The 23222-nt window shown below is 44.5% G+C and overlaps 1 protein-coding gene across 5 annotated transcripts in view; it reads right to left on the bottom strand.

The window, feature by feature from the left end:
• Positions 1–23222, bottom strand: part of GPD2 (glycerol-3-phosphate dehydrogenase 2) — a 62277-nt gene that overhangs the window by 31128 nt on the left and 7927 nt on the right. For 3 of the 5 annotated variants that reach the window (XR_015699103.1, XM_087733748.1, XM_087733746.1), the window contains exons 2-6: positions 16907–17014; positions 8450–8621; positions 4822–4946; positions 3719–3816; positions 2511–2674 (exon numbers count right to left, since the gene is read on the bottom strand). Coding sequence is in view for 4 of the 5 variants with exons in the window: in XM_087733748.1 (XP_087589874.1) it covers positions 2511–2674; positions 3719–3816; positions 4822–4946; positions 8450–8621; positions 16907–17008 (661 nt within the window). In the remaining variant the exon portion in view is untranslated. Of the gene's footprint in view, positions 1–2510; positions 2675–3718; positions 3817–4821; positions 4947–8449; positions 8622–16906; positions 17015–17548; positions 17689–17765; positions 17843–23222 lie in introns of those variants that run through there. The other 2 variants (XM_087733749.1, XM_087733747.1) reach the window with 2 other exon arrangements.

The raw sequence follows: 23222 nt of genomic DNA, 5'->3' as shown, positions 1-23222 counted from the left end.
GGCTTGTTTCCGATTGCTCGGGAAGGCAACGAAACCGTCAGAGCCATCTCAGTCGTTCACAGAGCTCCGCACTGCATTGCTGCACAGGTGCTTCCCGCTAAAAGGCCACGTGGCAGCTTGGTGCTGCATTTTCATTTATTGCATCAGGGTTTAAAATAATTATTCGTCCAAGAAACTTGAAGACTAATTTTAAGGCTATCTCCTAAATGTGTATCTTTAGAATGCTGGAGTAGTAAATAGCTGTGATACATCCAAACTATCTATTTAATCTGAAAAAAACCTCAATAGATTATAAATAGATTTCAAGTTATAGTGCTCTTATGAGAAGTGTAATTACAGTTAAGAGAACCACTTTGTTCTTCTTGCATGCTCCTGGGATCCCTTAAAACAGTCTAAGGAATAGCTTATGATAATGAAAAAATAAATCTGAATTACTTCTATGTATGCTATTTACAGCAGCTCTTGTTACAGTATACAAAAAATAGCACATAATCCCATAATAAATTTTGCTTCTAAATAACCTCTTATTTCTTCTAGACCTTAAAAATACAGTAGAAAAGATGCAGTCTCCATCAGAGATAGAGGATGGACTTAATTTTTACTTAAATCTCACCCTAGTCCCAAATAAGAACCTACACACATATATTCCCACACAAACATATAAATTTTTTTTTTTTTTCATTCTGCTGGGCTCCGTATGAGACAACTTGCAATTATCAACACGTGCTTTTGCCAGAAGCCTCATAAATACTATCTGAGGCCAGCGTGTTTCAAGAGTCCCTCTCACTTCTTCCCAGTACAAAAGCCCCTATTGATAAGCTGATGAACAGTGTAAATGCAGTTCTAAAAAGGGAAAAGAACTACCTTTATAATCAATTTTGTGTGAAGACCTTTCTGGCTGCCAAAAGGTCAGAAACTACATCTTCAGGTAAAAACTAACTAGAACTGCACCACTACTGAAGTAAATCAGTATTTAACCTATTTATTCTTTGGAGGGCTCCTCCAAGCCTGCAAGGAATCTATGGCTTCTTGCCCTATCCTGAACACACTTAACATTTTGATGTTACCTAGCTGGCCCCATTACCAAGGAAGTTTTACCCAAACTTTCTGTCTTGGAAGGGAAGCGGAAGAGGACTAGAGAAGGGGGAATACCGACCTAACTCAAAACACATCCTGAAACAGCGTAGAAGTCTGATGCAAAGAAAAAAATATTCAAGAAGGCAATTATGACAGTGTACCCCGGTACTCAAACTTAAGCAGTGAACTTTCCAACATTTAGAATTTGTACAAGGTCAGTATTTTTTAAATACTGAAGTTCTGACAGTTTGGGGATGTAACGTGCATGACATTGAAAAGCACTGAGATAGAGCAGTTTGGATAAAGACCAAGACACGTATACATCAACACGAACTCTAATATTCCGGACAAGCAAAGTTTCTAGGTAGTCATTTGTCAAGTAAGCCAACTAAACCTTCACCAGTTTTGTTTCAGATTGCCTCGTTCATCTGTAGAGACTGAAGGGACAGAGGCAAGAAATTCTTTGCTTAGAAGATCCACTGCGGCACCTGTCGCTGTACAGCCACGCTAGGGACTTACTACTAGACTTACTTCACAGAACAAGGCAAAAAGGCTTATCCATTCTTACATTACAAACAAGAGTGATGCTCGTTCCAAACGTGAATACACGTGAACGCTTTTGAACGTGCAAGTTGCTGTTTCTGGACGACTGCAATGCGTTCTGTTAAATCATCATTTTGTTTTGAATGAACATCAAGAGACTTGCAGAAAGCATTTGTATTTTCTCCCACTCAGACACTGATTTTGTGTGTTATACACAAACATACCTAAGACTAGCTGATACAACAGATTAAATAACTCAAGCTGGAGGCATTTTTCCCCCTCTCATGAATTTAGAACCCTTTAAATAAAGGGGTTTTGACAGAAACCATTCATGTCTTATAGCAATCTTTAGTATTTGATTATAATTACAATGAATACTGTCTTTGCAGAGCAACCGATTTTATTGGCGATACAAAAAGTAATTGATCCAGGCCTCATCCAACCCGGTGCAAGAACCACAACCAGCAGCCAGGTCATCTAGATGGGTTTGAAGCACAGTGGAAGTGCTACAGCAAACCATTTAACATTACTGGCACGATCACACTTTCTTGACTTATGATACCTCAGAAGAAGTGTTCAGTCCGAGAAGTGTATAGCAAAACCACGCACAGCTGGGAAGTTGTCAGGAATCACCAGAACACTAGAATGTCTTCACATATCACTATACCTCCTAGCCAAGAAAACTACTGTATTCTCTCCTACATCCAGGAAGTTACCCTCGTGAAAAACGTAATTTATCTACCAAATTAATGCTCGAGATGCAAGTTCAATCCTTCAAGTTGTTGTTCTTCCCTTTAGAAAGTCAAGGTACGTGATCTACAGTTGCATACTTGTGTTCCCCTCCCCGACACAGCAGAATGTAGTAACGAAAGCACAGAAAGGCAACATACCGTCATAGTAGACAATCGCTCCAACAAGCTCGTCTTTGCGTAGCATGGGAAAGAGCTCCAAGGCTCTTGACTTGCTAAGGACATAACTACTTTTCAGACACTGACTTCCAGCCACGAGGTCATATAGTTTTATTCCGAACCAGTAGTATGGCAGCTGCCACCATCTGCAGGAAAAAAAAAATTCCCCATGAAGCGTAATAAAAAAATTTATAAGTGCATGCACACACTGTTATTGGAATATAGAACATGTTAAGTAACACAGTGCTGTATTACATCAGTTTTACTTTGTACCACCATACAGTATCACAATGTAATGTAAATGTACAAGAACTTATGTATTGTTCACTACTGTTTTCAACTGATGTACTCACTGCAGTGAGTCAAACAGATTCAAGGCTTTATTTATTCTACAATTAAGATCGCAAGCTGGCTTTTTGTACTTCAGTATAAGGTGAGATATTAAAGCTATGTGTTGAGGGAAGAACCAGGCTCTATATGCAAGCTGAAAGGGTTCCTCAAACACCCGTCTTGACTAAGGCCTCCTGCCCAAACAGGACCAAACAAACGCAGCTGACCCCTGACGCAGATGAGCTCCGGCTATTACAGGCCCCTTCCACTAAGACAGGAATAAAGCCATACATTAAGACCATTCAGCAAAAACTCACTGCTCTAAGTAGGCTGTTACAGTGAGTAACTGTTCTTACAGATCTAAAAACCTAACCAAAATCACTTAAAGTCCCTTTCTCATATGAGAAGCAAACTGTTCTTCAATACCAAACTGTCACGTACGGTGGAAGGCAAACGCATGTAATTACTGCGCTGAACACTGGTGGTTGTAAGGACTGAACAGCACATCGCTAAGAACGCTACGATAGCACATGCTGAAGACAAGATGTACGGGAAAGAACAGCAATAACACCCTGGGAAAGGAGAGTTCATTCCAGCTGCAGACTCCCCTCCTCCCACCGGGGTGGCCGAAACGTGCTGAAGAGCTGAAGCCTGAGATGCTCCTAGACAGCGGTGATAGCCGGCTGGTGCCGGAAGAGGGTTTCCTGCTTCTACAAGATGGCAACATCTCACCTCCTGGAGGACAAAGCTTGTGACAGGTTTAAAGACATGCTTGGAAAGAGGCACCTGGAAACTTCTCCGGGGAAATAGCTTGCTTGTCAGAAGCAATGGTAAAGGAGAGATATTATAGCAGCGCTTACTTGTAAACAGGTAGCATTATCGGCAAAGGAGCTGAGAGGTGAGGAGCAATTTCAAGCAGATTTGCACGCTCCTCAAGTGCTTCTTTCACCATCTTGTACTGAAAAATAGAAGCATACAGGCGAATCCCACATTACTCAATTTTGTCTCCATGTGCAACATTTAATAAGAAACTCTTGATCAAAGCAAATACCTCGCATAATTTTTACTGTTCTTTCAAAAACACGAGATTTGCTGAAAAATTCAGAAGCTAAGGAAAATGTTTCCCAAGAAAATTAAGTTTCACTAGTTTCATTTTGGTGTCCTGGCAGGTCAGTTGAATAATTTTTCATCTGAACATAAAGCGCAATAAGGCCTGTCACTCCTAACTCTGGGCAGGAGGCACTTAAGGAGGGTTAGAACTCATCCCACGGTATAGCTTCTGTCCCGATTCCCACAATTAAATCCCATACTAATTCTGAGTTGCAAATGCAGAAGTGTTCTTCTCCAGATCAATCAATATGAATCAATATGAAGTTGCTCTTTGGCAAAAAAAAAGGTTGATTTCTACAGCTGGATAACGGCATGTTTTTGTATTTTCTTCCCTGAGAAGTCACCATTTCTGTAGCAGTATTATAACCATTAAAACCTACTTTAAAGTTAGAGAGGTTTCAATGAGAAGACAAATCCATTTCCCAAAACGAGAACATCATGCTTCCCCCAACACAAGAATACATAGAAGCATTTATATAGAATGACTCATTTACCATATTTTCTTTCCCTCTTCCGAAATAAACAGGACAACCACTTGCTCCCCCAAATTCTGATCATGACAGGTGGGAAGCTCTTTTTATTCTGCCGTCAGGCCTGCCTCTGCCTTCCTTCCCCAAAAGACACACAGTCTACAAGGTACGGCAATTAGATTGCCCATAAAAGACTTCAGCAAAAGGCAGCAGCACCGATTTCCCTAGTCTGGAAAGCTTAACTGGAGATGGCACTTTCTATGTACAGTGGCTGTGGAACACAACGGTCCAGTACTGAAAAAATAAAAAGGAGGCTTGGATATAATTGGGATAGGGAAGTGTCTACTAGCAATTTTTGCTTAACAACCAGCATAAACAATTACCTGCTCAAAATCCAACTTCATGATGGCCTTCTGAAGATATCTTACTCCACCATGGATCAATTTAGTACTCCTGCTGCTGGTCCCTGATGAGAAATCATCTCTTTCTAGAAGGGCTGTTTTTAGTCCTGTGTTACCAGAAAACCAAATTAACTTCTTAAATTACACAATTTGTATGTAATTCATTAAAAGACACTTCTCTAGGGTAGAGACAATCGCAAGAAAAATTACTCTGTACATGGATAAATTTGTATTCAAAGTGTAGTGCACTGTCTATATTGTAATGAAAAATTTTAGCCTCCTTCCTAAGGGAAAAGTCAAAACCGAACTTAAACAGAAGCACATTAAAACCTGGATATTTCACAATAGAAAGGCATTACAGTACATTATAGGGGCCATGCTCCCTCAAGCAAATTATAGTTCGTATTCATGGCAGGAACAGAATATTTTCATGAATACTTTTAACTCTTTGCAGCAGAGAGCTCTAAACCCCTCAGACGAACAGTTTAGACGGCATACCAGCGAGGCAGACAACTGGCATCTCTGGCTGCTTACTCACAGTCTGCCCCAGGGGCGCCCCAACCAGAGGGGAGCCAGCCACGGGCACGCTCGCTGCTCAGGGAGAGCTCCCCAGGGAACGCGATGTACGCACATATATGTAATTCTGCCATACACGTGAAATTGTTTCATAACTGAGGCTTAATACAAAATATAGTAGCTTACCTAGGAAGTGCAGCAAAGGGAAAATAAGTTCCTCTACAGCTTACTATGCAGATACTACAGCGCTCACACAGCACACAGACATCCTCCTTTTACACATCACATACGCAAAGGGCACACGCGCACACAAAACGTTCGCTGCAAGATATTACTAAGTATTGCAGAAAAACGTTCACTGAAAATGGTGCCCGCGTGTTCCCGGACACCGGCAGGCACTGACGCTGTGCCTAGCCCGAGGAAGGGATAACCCCGCAGCTCCCAGATGGGCACGCGCATCCAGAACACGCGTGCTCTACAACAGATGTCGCAATGCTTGTTCTGACAAACGCTTGGAAGGAGGCTGGCGTGGACGCTGCACCGGCTGTGTTCCCAGTTACCCCAAAGGCCAGGAAAAAGCTTTCCCCGGGTGAAGGCGCGCCGCTTCACATGAAGTCGCTCCGAGGCCATATAGCCCAATGCTGGCCGCACCACCTCCCTTGCACAAGGGAGGTGCTAGCATCGTCTTCGTGAAGGAGACTGACGCTGGGTTATGTGATGGATGTCAGGTGAAGGGAAAAGTTGCCGGGAACAGAGGATTAACAGATGCCTTTTAATGGTAAGATACAGGCAACAGCCTGGCCACGTCCTCTGGCACATACCTACAAGACAACCACCGCTGACTTCCAACGCCCAGCGTAAGCAAACCCAGCCAAGATAAGCGCCGTAGGACAAGTGCATGTCAATCTTTCACTTATAAAGCATATGTGGAAGGACAGCCTGTCTTACACAAGTCAGCATAACAGACCCCCTCCATCACTGGCAGAATTTTAAAGTTAGGCAGGCAAGGCAAAAAGCGAATTAAATTCAGTGACCTTGCTACCAAAACCAACAGCGACATGAGGACGCACAGCCAGGGAGGAGAGCATCGCCTGCATCGGAAGCTATCCCTCGGGTCTTTCCTTCGCCCTCTTTGAGGGGTGCTTGATGTTATTGGTTGGTTAACATAAGTTTTAACATCTATTGGTCTCCCAAAACTTTTATGTCCTTAAAAAAAAAAATCTAATTATTACTGGTAACTTCCAAAGATCAGAGTAATTTATTTTTGTCAAATATGACTGAAGATTAATGGATACAATCAGAAATAATTTGGCAAAGATATATCAAACACATGAAAAGCAAAATTTGTTGTTAAGTGAAGCAAACGTAATAAAAGAGCAAGTTCCATGAATGAACAGCAACAATACACAATTCATTAACCAAATGCCTAGGAATATTTCACAGTTCAGAAATCTACTGATATAATCAGAATATCTAGTAAAAGGATAAACACAGATTACCTATAATAATTTCTGTGCGCTTTACAACTGCATTTTCTACCACAATATAGCAGAGGCAGCAGTGAAAACATCCCAAGTTATCTTTACTAATACATGAAAAAAATTAACAACCAGATTTGAGTTTGTACGTATGTACCAACAGTACAGACCTTACTGCTTTATCTATTTCAAAATTATCACACGTTCTGGACAAGTATTTTCCAAATCAAACTCCAGAACACTCCTGGAGTCAGGCTTTGCCTCTCATTTCTGAGGTATATCTACGGGTTAAGGAACCTGAAGAACTTTATGGCTATCTACTATTTTTTAACACTATTTTTTTCCATTTTAGTTCCAAAACCAGAAACAAGGTCTACAAACACAGCCACTAAGAAAGGTTGGTTCTCCCTCTCATTGGCTGATTGTACTGAAAACAGCAACAGAGAACATGTTCCACGACAAGCTTTTCTCACAGATCTTTTACATAGCTTTTTGAACAAAAATATGATATTCTGGGGGAATGCAGCATTTTAATAGAACAGGAGTTGATGCTACAGCCTCTCCCGCAGAAACAGTACCCATGCATTCTCACCTCTGTATCTGAAGATCTATTTTCATTAAACTTGTAAAATGATTTATTCTCTTTGAGATCTGTCAAATTTGATTGAACCTGCTGGCCAATTTCACAGTTACTGTGCGAGGTGGATGACAACAGTGGGCATTAGCGTCCTGCTTTTTCAGCCCCTGAACTGAGTTTTTCACATGTCTGACCGACTGCATGAGCTATTGGGCAACATCTGCACATCTGCTGGGCAACAACCGACTGTCACAGATCACAGAATGTCCTGAGTTGGAAGGGACCCACAAGGATCATCCTCCTGCAGAAGTCAGGTAGAATGCATTAGCTTAAACTCATTTTACCTTGAGCTTTCCGTAAGTTAAGGCTACGCATAAAGTTAACATCAATTCTGCTGCTTCTGGCAGCTTCTTAAACCAGTTACGCAGTTAATCCCCCAGAAGACGGGAAACGCGAGCACAGATCTACTGTATGCACCTTCGGACTGAATGGTGCCGGTACCTTCCACTGAAAATCCAGACGGGCTTCTCCAAACCTGCAGTATACTAAGCAGCTACAATGCATTAGCAGAAGCTGTAGATATCTTATGTTATAAGAAATAGGAGCTGGAGAGCCACTGTGCCACATCTAGAGTTCATGCTTGGCCCTTTCAGAAGAGCTGCTAAAAGTGCTGTGCAAGTCTTGTCGTCTCTGTGCTGCAGACACTCTCCTGCACAAGCAACTGAAACGTGACTCCGGATAAACCCACCAAGTAAGGAGCAACAGAGAACGAGAAGTCCATCCAAGAGCATCCAGCAAAAAGGTTTGTTAGACAACTGCATACAAGCACCTAGGCAATAAAGACTGCTGAAACAACAAAATGCAATGACGTTTTATCTCCAAGTTCATTTTAGCTTCTGAGAACAGAAGGAAGTTTTATAACCAGGCATTCAGAGTACACCTTCTCTATCTCCAAGTACTTTTGAAAAGTCAATCTGATAAATTTATTATAAACCCTGTAATCCAAGAATAAGAATGCAATTCAATTTTCAAGCCTTACCTCTAGTGACTGCATCTAAAGCACAGCCACATCCTGTTGCTCCTCCGCCTATAACAAGGACATCAAATTCACTGGTGGTTTGCAGCGCCAAAATTTGTTGTTCTCTTGTGGGGAAATGATTCTTTATTGGAACACTCACAGCTTCTGCAGCTTGAACACGCACAAAGGTACCCTACAAAGATTAAAAACAACACATGAGGATGTGTATTTATTGTGTATACATACAAGCGTACATGTACACACGCACAACCAAATCACAGCATTTTCTATAACCATAAAGGTAAACTCAAATATTCCCAGTTACTTCACCTATATTTGATAATAATATTGTATTAAAACATTACGGAGCAACAAACAGTACTAAAACCATAAAGGGTTACCACACATTTACTTCATCTTGCCTACCTCAATATAATGCTGTACTTAAGTGCTACTACCTATATTAATTATTTCTAGGAATAGTCTGCTGCTGTGTCAAATGTTACAGGATGCTCGGGAAGTATTTTAATAAACAGACACATGGTTAGGCTCTCAACTCTCTACCAAAGAAATCCGTCAAAGCAAAGGACTTAAGATGAACGTACACTTCGTATTTTAAAATTGATTGCTTGTACAGTGGCATTAATCTAAGCTCAAATTTGATCAGGTTCATGAGATGATGTGGTTTACTGTCAAATATAGTATTCTAAAACACCAAAGAAACACTATTTCCATATCCTTTTTCAAAAAAATCTTATAAGCAAAGCAATTTATATCCTACAGCATGCTAAAATACAACTTCTCTTTAAGGTGACAAACTTAATGGTGTGGCAGTTCCCAGACAAGTTCAGATTTTCCTGGAACGGCTTGGAGAACCTCTCCAGTACGGCCTGACGTTCTGCAAGCCAGAGCTGCTCTCCATTTAGCGACCGTGGTGAGAAAGGCTGACGTGCTTGCTCCGTCAACTAATACGGACCATGGTTTAAATGTTAAGGTTTTAACCAGTTTCTGAAGGATCTCTTCAGTTAACATCAATTTAAACTGAATTCTGAAAACCCTTACAGTCACAGGAATCCCCAAACCCTATTGCTGGTCACGTACTTCATACTGATCATGTTGTGAGTGCCATCACTGTGGGTTCCTACTCGTCACACTAACTTTATACACAACGGGCTGCAGGCAGAGATCATAGCCACTCAGTTAAATAGGGTGCAAGGCCACAGAAGTCATGCTTGCTTTCAGCTCTAGCTTTGTTTTTGTTCCAGCTCTTTTCCCCAAAATTTTTTAAGACCCGAAGGACCCATCTTTTCCACAACAGAGTAATCGCTTGTACGTAAGTGTACCTGGCAGACAAAGCACCTACATTTACAATACGAGAAGGGCAGCTGAGGTACTGGCTACACTATAGTACAGTATACTCCTATAGGCTAAGGTCTGAGCATAAACCAGTCTTCAGTCCAAATGGCAGGCTTAGCTGATGTAAAATAGCTTATGTGCAGATCTCCTAGACAGGAAAGAGTAAACTAACACAAATTCGAGTGACAAAACACAAATACTACTTTCTTACTATCATCTGGAACAATTTGTCTAATTTCTTTCCATCCACTGCTTACAATGTGCAAGGAAGCTCTCTCATTTAAGTTTTAATTTCCAAACATTCCTTGAATAAACTGAACTAGGCAAGTTGTTCGGTTATTTTTACAGCTTTATTGCTTATTGCACTGTTAACCGTGAATTACAATTGCCGCAGAACTAGCTCCTAAGCCCAGTCTCACGCTGCGAACGCACCGTTTACCCTGCCTCGGTGTGTTATCGGTACTCAGCCCACACGCTGAGTTTCCCAGGTAGGTGCTCCGGGATCACCGTGGTTACGGAAAGCTCCCCGCTAATAGAAGCCACCTCCAGGTTTTAGGAACTCCAGCCACCTTCCCGGGCATTCGCAATGGGGAGGGAATATACGCCTGCCATATTAAAGTAGCTTGACTGACAAAAGGTAACTCGGTCGCTTGGCACCGCCTGCTCGCGTGCACTGTCCGCCGGCTGAACGGCGTGGCTCCTCCTGAGCAAGCGATCCACTGGTTGTCACAGCGCTCTGCAAGCAGACCTTGGGAGTGGAAGGCAAAAGCGATTCTTGCTACACATCCACTGTAAATGAACAGCCAGTCCTGCCACGCACGAGAAGCCTGAACTCAGATTATATGGTGCACGCATCCTAAATATTTTTGTTCAAAATTATTTGCTCGTTCTTCAGCCGTATTACAATTGAAATGCATTATTTCTCAGTGTTCCTATCACTACTATACAACTGAAAATAAAATCTAATAACTAGTAGCCATGTCTAAAGGAAGTGCGTATTCAAAAGATAATTAATGATCAAGTTCATCCTGTAATCGTGGATTATATTGACTATAATGCAAGTAGCTCATGCAAATTACTTAGGATAGCAGCAACCACTTTCATTGCACGTGTGGAGGAAAGCTGGAGTAGAAAGAGTGCTTCACTTAATATTAAGGATTTATATCTTCCCAGAAATAAAGTGAAAATTAAGATTTCAAACAACCCAAATTTGGCAAGTTATGACCCAAGGCAGGGTATTACCACTGGCTGTTCCCAAGCACGGTGCCTGCGGTTCCCGCTGGGGCCCCCTCCAGCCCAGCCAGCCCCAGAGCCCGGCCCAGCGAGGGGCCTGGGCACGGGCTCAGCTCCAGGCGCCCCAGCAGCCGCACGAAGCGCTCAGCCAGCGGTGGCCCGGGCTTGGTCACCACCTACGAACCCACAGGAATGAAAAGTCTCCTAATTAGAAGCTTGTTTAAACCCGCCGCAGCCCTCAAAGAGAGAGGAACTCGCGGGGCGGGCAGCGCGTGTAAGGAGTCAGGAGACGCGCAGACACGGCGAGGCTGAGTCAGGGTGAAGCAGACAGGCCCGTCTTGATGAGCCTCCCCAGTGCAGTCTGCCCTCGCTCTCACTCTTTGCATACTAACAGCTGGCAAAGATCGCCAGGTGAGGGACAAAGCTTTGGCACTTCAGAGAAATTCAGCTCCCACGTTATTCTTCTGAGCAAGGAATTCTGTACCTTCCCACCTACTTTTCCCTCTTGCCCTGCTCCCTCCCCAGCCTACTCATCTCTAGCAGGGCTAAACACTCTTATATCCCCCAAAGTACGGTAGAAACTTTTATACCCCTAAAGTGTGGTACACTGATGCAGTTCCAGAACACGTTTTTCCAGGGAGCAAAGGACACAAGGAGGGAGATGCTGAGAGGATCCCGCCACTGCCGCCGCTGCTCCCTCCTCCGTGGCCGTGAAGACCCTCCTGCCGCCCTGCGTCCACAGAGGTTTGCTGCGGCCCCTGCCCGCGGCCCCGCACAGCTCCCCCTCCCAAAACCGGACGGGAAAGCAGCGCATGAAAGGTTTTTCCCCTTGAACACCTGAAAACTGCGACAACGCTGCAGGTTTCGGGGTTGCGTAGCAAGCGTTACTGTCTGGCTTCCTACACCGCCTCTGGTTTTTCCTCGGCAAGCGGTTGCATTAAGCATGCTTTAGTGCCGTATCATTAGAGCGCACAGACAGACAGCGATGCCCATTTCCTAGCTTCCCTAAACATCACCCCGTGACTGGAGACAACAGTGACAAGAAGGAAATTGTGAAGGCAATGAACACCCGTGGCTTAGTCTTGCATGTGTTTCGGTTGACCAAGCTCAGCTACATATGCTCAACCTTCTTAAGCTGTAAAAAAAGTGAAAATCCCCATCCCAAAATTAGTTTTGCACTATGTTTCCAGACATGCCTTCTTCAGCAAAGCAAGCGACTATTTTCAACAGGTACAACTTAACTTCAGGAATACAAGAGATCACAAGGAAAAAAAAAAAAAAAAAAAAAAAAATCAGAGTTCAAGAAGCACTAGCATAATTTGGTTTTGACTATATTTTTTGGTTTTAAACACATCATTTACAACAAATGGCTTATAGTAAAACACAGACCAGAGTCCCAAGCGGATAGGCACCGGTATAGCAAGAGCACAGAGACAAGCATTGAAATACAAGCAAAGTGATTAGCGCACTAGGAATTGATATAGATACGATTCATCTTACTGTCAATTAAATGCGAGAGTGAAGAAAAGCTGCATACAGGGATTCCATCTGCAATAACGTGATTAGTTTGGCAGTGAACAAGTATGTTTACTGAAATAAGCAATTGCTGTTTATATCTACAACTTCTCAGGCAAGAGTTCCTTGAATGGTTTTGATTACACTCTTAGTGAGAAGAAATTTAGTTTGGCAGTTTGAATTCAATCATGAAGTTATAAAATGATCTAGTAATCCGTAAGCAAGCATTCTTGTTCATTTGCTAATGTAAATCTCCAGGTAGGTTTGCAAAGTCAAATTCATCATCCTTATTCATAAAAAAAAAAAAAAAAGAAAAAAGAAAAAAACAAACCAAAAACTACAAAGGAATTAATTTAAAACCCCAAAAGCAGACCCCGGTGCATTATCATATTATCACCCCCTGTTGGATTCACCTTGATGAGCAATTCCTATTGACCAACAATGCAGAGACACCAAAAAGAGAAGGATTGCCTGGTGGGCTTAGTGAGGAAAAGACAGCAATCTCCTACAACTGCAAAACTCAGCAGTGCTTTTTCCCTTAATGGGTAGGAGGCAGAAAAAAAATCAGAGGTCTCCAGTTCAAACTTGGCACATCAAAGAATACCCACATCCTATCTAGGACCAGCCTACCTGGCTCGATGCATTAAAATAAAGGCACAAAAAGCAAGAAAGCTTCTTGTAGATGCTGCCTGAATTGCTGCAAGACAAACTGGTATTTCCATTTCTCTATCACCAGTAGCGCTAGAAACGCTGGTGAAACAGCTAGCAAAGGCTGGCTGTCACCTTCTCCGTTCAGGTCTCTGAATATTCAAGGCCAAATCCATCAGTTAGGCACCTAGCCTGTGTATTTTATGTCTCAGAGGGGTTCAACCTCATCTCAGATACGATTCTTCTTTTCAGGAGCTCGTGACTGGTAGTCAATGTAGTATACACGGATTTGAGAGTTTCTGTATGGTTTAAGACAAAACTGATTTACAGTGGTAGCACTAAAAAAAAAAAAAAAAAAAAAGAGTCTACGCACACTTTTGCTTTACCTGAAAACAGTTCAAGAGGGACTCGTTTCTTCAGACCTCTGCACTACCTGCTGCGAAGAGTTCCCCAACTGTCTCCTTTTCTCTGGAAAAAGGTTTTTCTTTTTAAGCTAACCAAAAGCCTCTTTGTCAGACTTACGCATTTGCCCTCAACAGCCCAAGTCAGTAAGGCTGCGCAGAAAGCTTGACCAGCTTCCTTAAGGGTGATGGTTATTCAACATGAAAGAACCACTCCTGTGTGTTTACTGAAAGAGGTTTTGCTTGAATTAGTGTCATTCCTACTTATTCCCTTACACATAGCATTAAGCTAACCCAGCTTATTAATTCAGTAAATATCCCGGCGATCAGGTTACCAAACAAGACACAGAAGTGCAATATCCATCTATCAGCTTATGAGTTAAATTCAAAACAGTTCTGTCATGTCAACACATGTTCCCATCCTCCCCTTGCTCAGCAGGAGCTCCGTGTTGTCAAAAAACCCAACACACAAGGAGGGCAATTTACTAAACTGCTTGTATGCCTGCATATGCCATACCCAGATATGTATTCTCAGATTATATTGCCTCAATTGCTGTTGCAGAAGTGTGCTCCAAAATGTCAGCACACGTGTGTGTATAGAAAAATAAGCTGGGATAAAAATCTTGAAAACCAGGACAGATCTGAATCAATGGAGCGTTTTATTTCCAAGGTGTAAACACTTTACAGCTCTTTACATAGAGACAAGGTTAACTGATGCTAACTGTGCCGTTCTCCTCACAGTCAGGCTTTGACTCTCAAACCCAGCAAGGACCGTTTAATTTCAACATCAGAAATTGCCAATACTCATCCCTTTTAGCAGGCAGACCACTCACCAGCATGCTCGACTAACAAATCATAAAATCATAGAATCATTTAGGTTGGAAAGGACCTTTAAGATCGAGTCCAAATGACCTCCCACCCATGCTCAAGGGCCAGAAGTTCACCACCCTTCAGCCTCTCCCATGGAATCACCTGGGACAGCCACGTTTCAGGGAGACATCGAGCACCAGCTGAGTGAACGCGGAAAACAAACAAAGACAGATCGACTGGACTGTGTGTTCAGGATTATTAGCCAGCCGAGGTCTCTATTCTGTAACTGGGTGCCCCTGATTCCAGGCCGCTGGCCACAGCACAGACATCCAGTCCCTGAGCAAGGCAATACCAACCTGGGGAAAACACCTGAGCATTTCATTTCTGTCTTACTATGTGATGGATTCAGTTCTTGAAATAACAACAGATTTCCTACAATGCGTAGCCAGTTAGTGCACATCTTGGGGCAGTATCCTTCCCTGGCCAAGACAAGATCTTTGCCCTAGTGTATATTTGATTGGCAGGCATTATTAAAAAGAGGACACTTGGGCTGGGGACATGCCCACAGCTTAGATATGTCAACACAACAAATGGACTGTCCTCCTTTGCGTCAGTCCCTCCAGTTATGTTCCACCTGCTGCCCTATATTAGGTGTTTAAGGCAGCAGCTTTAAGGGACATCACGTGGGAAATGTGCAAGTTAGTACAACATGAAAACAACATGCTGTTCACTTGACAGATCCATTTGCTTACGCATATGCTGGAAATTTTCAGATCCTTTGTAGGCTGATCCTACACAATAGGTTTAGAAATTGGGGAACAAGTGGTTATTTCATTTTGACACCACGATCACCTTCTGTAAAACTTCGGGTTTTAATCTGTCTCTGGAAATTCAAAATGGCCATCCATTCCCAGAAAAATGGGAATTCCCTGAATTCAGGAATACTGCATATACAACAAGTGAGCTATCCAGATCACTTTTCACTTCCAACTCCTTCTCTTACTTAACATTCCTAAAACTTGAAGCTGCCATTTCTGACAGTAATGAAGCCAGACTGTAAAATCCTGTGATAAAGACTCCAGAGAGAGTTAGAAACAGCATTATCAGCTAGGTGCAAGACAGGCAGCCCAATGGGAAGTTCACTTTAAATGCTAGGTTTTATTTTCTGCAACATTTTTTCTGAAGCCATAAGGATCCTGGCTTATCCACTTTCCAGCTAGGTTCCCCAGAAATGACTCATCTCATTTGCTTTACCAATACCTCAGCTGCTCCTCCTCCTCCCCACGGAAACAGCCAGAAGATTCACATTATCATTTACTCAGACATAATACACACCTTCACGGAGCTAAGTGAAGACTGTCTCCCATCGCCCACTGTTTTACCTTCAACTAGACCATTAAGATCCACTTCTTCCGTTCCTATTTTCAGTTTGCCCAATTTGAATGGCAACTTACAGTACATGTGTGGTAACTAAAGCCGTCCACGGAGTAACAGCTTGCCTGGGTAAAGAGCTGACAGATTACATTTTTCAGGTGAAACGTGAAATGAGCGCCTGCCCACCTCGCTACTCAGACTGATACCATCTCAGAGGAAGGAGAAGGTAGCTCCTTGGGCTTAGGCTTTTCCCAAACCCAGACTGAAGCACGTCAGGCCAGAGCTTCGACTACACCTACTTCAACCAGTTTATGGAACACCGATTGCAAATATTTTTGGCCAAATGCAAGGTGCCATCCTCCCAGCCAACATTTAACACAAGATCAGAAGACATGTTTCCTTACACACATCTACTAAGCCCGGACATGGTTATTTTATAACTAAGGTACAGCACAACTGCATTAAAATAATGGGCATTTGTTTGCTTTAAGACAGAGAAGTTGTTGATCCACACCAGCTCTGCCTGAAACCAGTCCACAACACATGTTTCTTTTACTGATTTCTCCTTGGCTTCTGCATCGAGAAGCAAGTCAAAGCACGGTGACTCCAACTGTACTGCAAGGAGCAGCTGTGCCAATGAAATCTATTTTCTACAACAGCAAGAATCAATCCACAAACTGACATCAGAATCTACTGCATCTCTACTACCACTACTCTACTCTACCAGCAAGTCTCCAACATCACCCTTCACTGCTGCCACCATGACTGTTTTGAAGCTGAGATTTTCAAAGGCAGTGCTAGTGGTTTCACTTCAAGCTTCTAAGTTTGACCAAACTCTACTTAGTGCTTATACTTTAATCAGTACTTTCCACTCTTCCTGCAACTAAGTAAAATCCCTAGTAGCACACAAAGGTCATTTTTTAAACACGAAAAATGATTTACAAGAATCTCACTTCCCCACTGGTTAAAGACCTACAATAGTGAACCATCGTTTAATGCCATCCTCCAGATTAGCACCTACCAAATCAAGCCAAGAGGCTCTTGGCATTCCTTTCCAAACAAAACTATTCATATAAGCCTAACATACGCTCAAACAGATTTTAAGTTTCATATTTTATGAGAAATCATAATTAATACTTACGTGTTTGTTTCTATACTGAGAAAATTGAGAGAGGCCAAAAACTGTTGCTATGGCACCTCCTCCAATGAGAGCAGTTCCTTTCACTGCCTTCTGAAATGCCATTTTTTACTGTAAGAAAAGAAGATAAAAATTAATAGGCAGTTTTACCACGTTAGAATCTAGGCTACACAGAATAGACCCTTTGCAGAAACTAATGACAATGTTGTGACAGTTGAAACTTAGGGTAGCAATATATTAATTAGTGATTTTCATTGCAGTGTTAATAACTTCTAAACAAAGTCTAGACAGCGGCAAGCCAGAGTGCTCTGGTCTTTGCCATGAAAGCTGAACGACAAAAAAGTATTTACATATAAAAGTAGATGTACACACCCTCCCCATTTAAACTGTAAGTACTCGTATATGTGACAAGTGCTTACAACACCGTGGCAAAAGCAGAACAAGAACACCCTGTCGTCAGCCGGATGGCCACCAAATCCTTATCGCAACAGAACAGCTGACCTGCTTGACAAGATCACCTTTAGCTACCCTCCCGTCCCATCACACTATTTCTACAACCACATTTGCCTAACAACACTCCGTCCTGCTTTCCAACCAGGAATTAGGATCCCAGTATTCACTGTATACCAGCAAAGCTTGTCCTACCCAGGAACGCTGGAGAAGCGATGCGCTGCTGGTCAGGAAGCAGGTCCTTCAGTGAGAAGCAGCAGCAGAGACAGCGGACAAGATTAAGTGGCTTGAAATAAGCGCAGAACTTAGTCATCTAGCTACAGAGGGTTTAAAACTAGCCTTATGTGGGTCAGGCAAATTCTTAAAAGACCCAGTGTTCGGATACTGAATGAAAAATTTGCATGGAACTGACCTGAATCTTAAGCAGGCACAACCTAATCCATCTTCCCGGGACTGCGGCAGCTCACAGCGCATTAGAAACAACATACATCAAGTTTGAAGGACTCCCGTCAGCGCTCCAAGCCCTCCGGTTATGAAGACATCTTTGTCCAAGCCCCAGATTCACCCAGCAGTCTCCGTACAAGAGATTTAGCGCCATTAAGGCCTAAAGCAGAAGCAGGCAACACGTACAGCCCCGTGCCAACGCCGGAACACCAGCGGACTCACAATGCGGCGTGAGTGGCCCTGGGCCAGGAGCAGGGAGCCACAGCGGCTCCCCATCCCGGGGCCGGGCAGAGGGAGGCCCCAGTAGCCTCTCCCGAAGCCTGGCTGGGGGGCTCAGCCCTTGCCTTGGTCCCTGGCGAGGCCCCCCAAGCCAGCCCTGCTGCCTGGCTCCGGCACGGCTCCGGCATGGCGCGGTGCCTCACCGCACGCCAGGCCGCACGCGGCGCCTGATGATCCAGAGGCTTCGCAGCCCTCCCTCCGCGGCTGCCGCCCATCTTGTACCAAACGCACCGGACTAGGTCATAAACCATGACTTTTGGCAGCGTACAGCTTTCCTGTCAAGATTTGCAGCAAACTACTTACAGCTGAAAAGTTATTTCTTTGGCCTTATAAATACAACTCAACATGAAACATTGTATGTTAGTATATGTCTGTACACATTTCGTCTTTTTTCTCCTTTTTGTTCTTCCAGCTAGCATGATTGGTGTATTTTTAACATTAAAAATACACCAAAGATGTTTAAGACACAAGCCAAACAAGAGAACTTCGTTTTTAAGATGGTATAGATCTTAACTTCATTCCCAGTGCACTTTACTTGCAGTGCACTCGGGGCGGGGGGGGGGGGGAACTCCCCGCCCAATTATTATATGCAATCATTTGATGTACAGATGTTGTATGTATGTACTATATGCAAGCTATTATTGTACAGAAGGCCAAGAGTTGCAGCTTCCCACGAGTTTTTCTGAAGAGCAGCACGTATGCTCTTGAAGACTCCCACCATAACAACCTTTCTTGGTACGTATGGAGAGTATCACATTTTCCATTTACTTCATACTTCAGTCTCAAAAAAGACCAACTTCCTCTTTCCTTTATACCATGACAAGGAGGAGTAAAAGGGAAAGGCAACACACAAAAAACCCCATAGCAAAGGAAGTTTCTCAAAGGAAGGTTACTGTGGCGGCCTGGCCTCAAAAGCTACAGCACCTCCACGGAAACAGGGAGTAAGCCTTGAGTCAGATGTCTCGGACCTTGCTGCCAGTAACAGCGAGCAGCCGTGCTGCCACCAGCCCACAGCTACAAAGCCTGGGTACCGTCTATGGCAGATGGCCAGGCTGCTGCAGCCACCCTACGCCTCCACACACGCTCGCTGCGGAGCACGCACTTGGCACCTCGGCGCGGCCGCCTCCCCCCGGCTGCAGCCCCACGGGGTGCAGGGCTCCCCATCGGGGTTGCGGTCCACTGCCCAGCTGCACCGCACGCAGGCCGCCACTGCGAGAGGAAAGCGAGCGCCCAAGGAGGTGGGCTGCCCACGGGGCCCCACTCAGCACTCCCGCGGCAGCACAGCCAGCTCGCGGGACAGCCACGCAGGCCGGGACACAGGCCTGGCGCCTGCAGAGTCCCTCTCCCGCCTGTCTGGCATGAGTCTCGCACAACAGGATTTGAGCAATCTGAGAAACATCTTATCACCAGAGCAGAGTGCCTCAGAATCAGACCCTATCCTGTAGGTTTATCCCCCCTCCCGCCAAATTGAAAAATAAAAACTAACCATCAGCTAAACCCTACCACCTTAAGTCTGTTAAGACAACCTTTTGTAACATCACTTCTATGTACCTGGCAATGCCTACGGATACTCATGAAGTCATAACACAATACGAAATTCAGTACTGCGCAAGAATTAAAACATGCAGCTGGAAAACTTGCACTGCCATCACCACACTCAACCTCCTGCAAAATAAAAGTACTAAGACAATCAACATCAGTTCACATACCATCTACAGCCGCGCAAAGCATATGGCGATGGTGAATACATACGCATCATCCCAGCACCCTGTGTACTACACATTCTACCATAAGGTTTCTTCAAGTCGCTAGAACAACAACTCATCTTTCAGATTGCAAACTGGTGGCAGTCTTGAAGTAGTTTCACACACCTTACACATCAGCAAAGGAGTCACTTCAAATAAGAGTACGAAAGCCTTGCAAGTGCCTGTTCTGGGAACACAATATGCTCTAGAATCCAAGGGAGTTTAAAAAGAACAAATTAGCATCTTCCACCAAGCCAGCTTACATGTCTGCAGAGATACTGGCTTTCAAGAAAGAAAATGGAAGCGTATCCTTCCAACGTTTTACCGAGTTCAGTAAGACAGGGTGATGGCTGAAGCACAAATCCCTACTTACCCCAGTTCAAGTAAACTCTTCAAAAGTTCATTAACTATGAACAAACTGAGAGCCACAGCTCAGCAGCGGCATTCGATGGCAAGCGCAGCCCAGCAGGCTCCCAGCCAAGCGCTGAGCACCTCCCGCGGCGCAGCGAGGCGCCCGTCCCCAAGGTCAAACCCCGCCTGCGGAGGGGCAGGCTGCAGAACCGGGCAGCTGAGAGCACGGCCGACGCTTATCCTTGCTTCTTGTCCCCTCGCCTCCTTCAGCCTTTTCGGAGATTGCATTCTGAAGACCAGGTACATACCTACCAGAGTTAAACCATTACATTTCCATTGAGTAGGACCGAAAGAGCAGCAGAAGGTATACAAACCACTGACTGAAGTCTCAGTGATGGTTGCCTACACCAGTTTACTTTAAAAACGCGGCTTCCCAGACAGCTTTGGAAGTCATTTATTTTTGTTTTTAAAACAATGAAATCATGTTCTTCGGACTGTATGTTCTAATGGGCCTTTTTAACAAGCATTTTATCAATACTTCTGGAAAAAAAAGAAATCCAAGTTTTTAAAACTGAAGAAATAATGTAGCCGTGTCTTTTACTCAGTTGACCTTTGCTTCTTTAGTTATGGGTTAAAAAACCCTTACTGCATCAAGCAAAATCTAAAGTTTCCTTGCAAATCACACTAGAAATATCATTGCATATATGAAGAAAAAAAAAAACAAAACAAAACCACAAATTGCCCCACAGTTGTGTAGCAGCTTTCTAAGTTGTTTGTGCAACAATGCTGCACAAACTTATGACAGTGATCAGGAGGAATAAACTCGACACTCACCACGATTTGAGTTACATAGGTAGCGTTATGCTATTTTTCAGTAGTTTGAAATATCTGTTCTCCTGATAACTTTTTTGTTAAGAAAACAACCCTCAAACAGAACATGCTCACGTACTGAATAAAGGCTGTACTGGGCCAGTGCTGGGAAATAAGATAATGGCTAATATTACACTTGCTCTTCATGTTCAGAGAGCTCCATCTCCTCCGTTTCCGTCTCCCAACAGGCCCCTGCAAATAGCAGGCACAGACCCGAGGTCTCTGCTTTCAGCTGCTTCGGCCGAAGGAGCTCCCTGGGCCATCTCCTCCGTACCTCCCGCCGGGATCAGCGACCTGCCACGCTAACGCACCCTTCGCAGCCCCCCACCCTCCTGCTGTACTCACACCTCCTGGCAGGCAACAGTTTGTTACGGATGCCAGAGGGTCTCTTTCATTAGCGAGAATAAACACTAGTTCTTCCAGATAACAGAATTCATTTAAACAAACAAAGAGCAAAACCAACAAAAGCCCCCATGCCCCCACATTGCTTACTTTGATCCAGAAAGCTTTGAAGCATCTGTCACCAGCTCTAACACAACAGAGGCAAGCAAACAGCGTTTATTTAACAGTTTCCTATACAAAAATCTCTATTAGGACCCCCACAAGCTCCACTGCCAATTGCATGCAACAAGTATTCCTTCATATGTATAAATAAAGGACAGCCAGTCTTCAGAAGTTAAATGATTATCAAAATCAAATGAAAGTTCAACTCAAAGGTCGCTTCTGGAAAGTTTTGGGTGAGATACAAAATCTTTAGAATGGTGTCTACCTACTACAGTCTGCTGGCATACTAACCTTTTCCACCTTCGTATTTCTACCAGTGAAACGTTTTAGCCTACGGAATCCAGCGCAAGCACCACAAGACAGGCAGCAGCCTTCAGGGCTCCACCGGCGCCTGGAAGAGCCGACACTCAGCCACGGGCAGGCAGATCTGGGGGGCCGAAAGCGCCGCTGCCTGCCCGGCCGCTTCCACCGCTCCCAGAGCCGGCTTCCCCACGTGAAGCCATGCACAAACGCGCACTGATAAGAAGGGAAAAAACGATCTGAGAGTACCTACATACCAGGCTGGAAACCACGGCAGTACCGAAGCTGGTTCCAAAGCAGCAAAGGCAATAACCTCCAAGGAGCATCAGACCGGACAGCTGAGTGGCGCTCACCGCTCCTCTCCAGTTCAATACCCTTAGAATACAAATGTGGTTGCCCACAACTTGATCCAACGGCCCCGTGGCTTCCTCCCGCCAACGAGCACAGTTTTTTCACTGCACCTGTAACAACGCGCGGGGAGCCGCGACAGGCCTCGCTGCTAACACAACCTGTTTACGGCGACTCAGCCGATGCCAGAGGCCAGCGGCACGGAGGTACGGGCATGTAGGGAATGGGGTTCAGGATCGCTCCTGCGGCGGGACCTTGTACCGCTCTCACTGTGGGTGCAGCTGGACTAACCACACCGAAGCAACATTAGGTATGCCACAGAGAACAACTTTGCCGCTTTCCTTACGCGGGATAACATGTAACAAAGAAACTGGCAGGCTCAGTGCCCTCCATACAGGAGGGGTTTCAAGCCTCAGCCGCCAGCTGTCGGTAAGGGCTACCCTCTGCCTGCCCGCCAGCCGGGTACGTGTGCCATTAGCTCTACTCAGAGCTGATAGCCAGATTATATGCAATTCTCCGGAGAAAGGAACGCTCTCAGGAGACCAGCTGCTCAAATTGCCACATAAATCTTGCTCACCATTGGTAGGAGAAGCTTATTCAGGGACAGAAAGGAAAATGCGGCTTAACATAAGCCACTCCAATGCAAAGCTAGACAGGCATTCAAGCCTACAGATGGTGCTTTTACACCTAGAACATCTCAATTGCATCCTAGGAACCTGCGAGCCTGTATTTGCGAGGTATGAGCAGATGTATTTGGATTAGGCTGAACTGAGCTTGGGGCATTAGCAGGTACCGCAGGCAGGCAGAGCCCCAGACAAACAGCCGGCACAGACACGATCTATACGTGCCAGGCTGCTGCGTGCCACGCCGAGGCTCTGCCCCAGCCTCTTCAGCGGGGCCCTGCTAGAGCATACCGCAACTTCTCCCTGCCCAAATGCTCCGGCTTCGTTCCACAAGGAGCTGCATTGCATGTCGGCAATGGCACGCAGCAAGGCCTCCTCTGGGCAGGAGGCGGCTTGAACTGCCCC

This window comes from Nipponia nippon, unplaced genomic scaffold (assembly GCF_047370975.1).
Source record: "Nipponia nippon isolate SJK-2023a ecotype South Korea unplaced genomic scaffold, ASM4737097v1 scaffold_5, whole genome shotgun sequence".
NCBI lineage: Eukaryota > Metazoa > Chordata > Aves > Pelecaniformes > Threskiornithidae > Nipponia > Nipponia nippon.
Note: the sequence above shows the minus strand (reverse complement) of the source record. Positions and strands in the feature narration are given on the sequence as shown.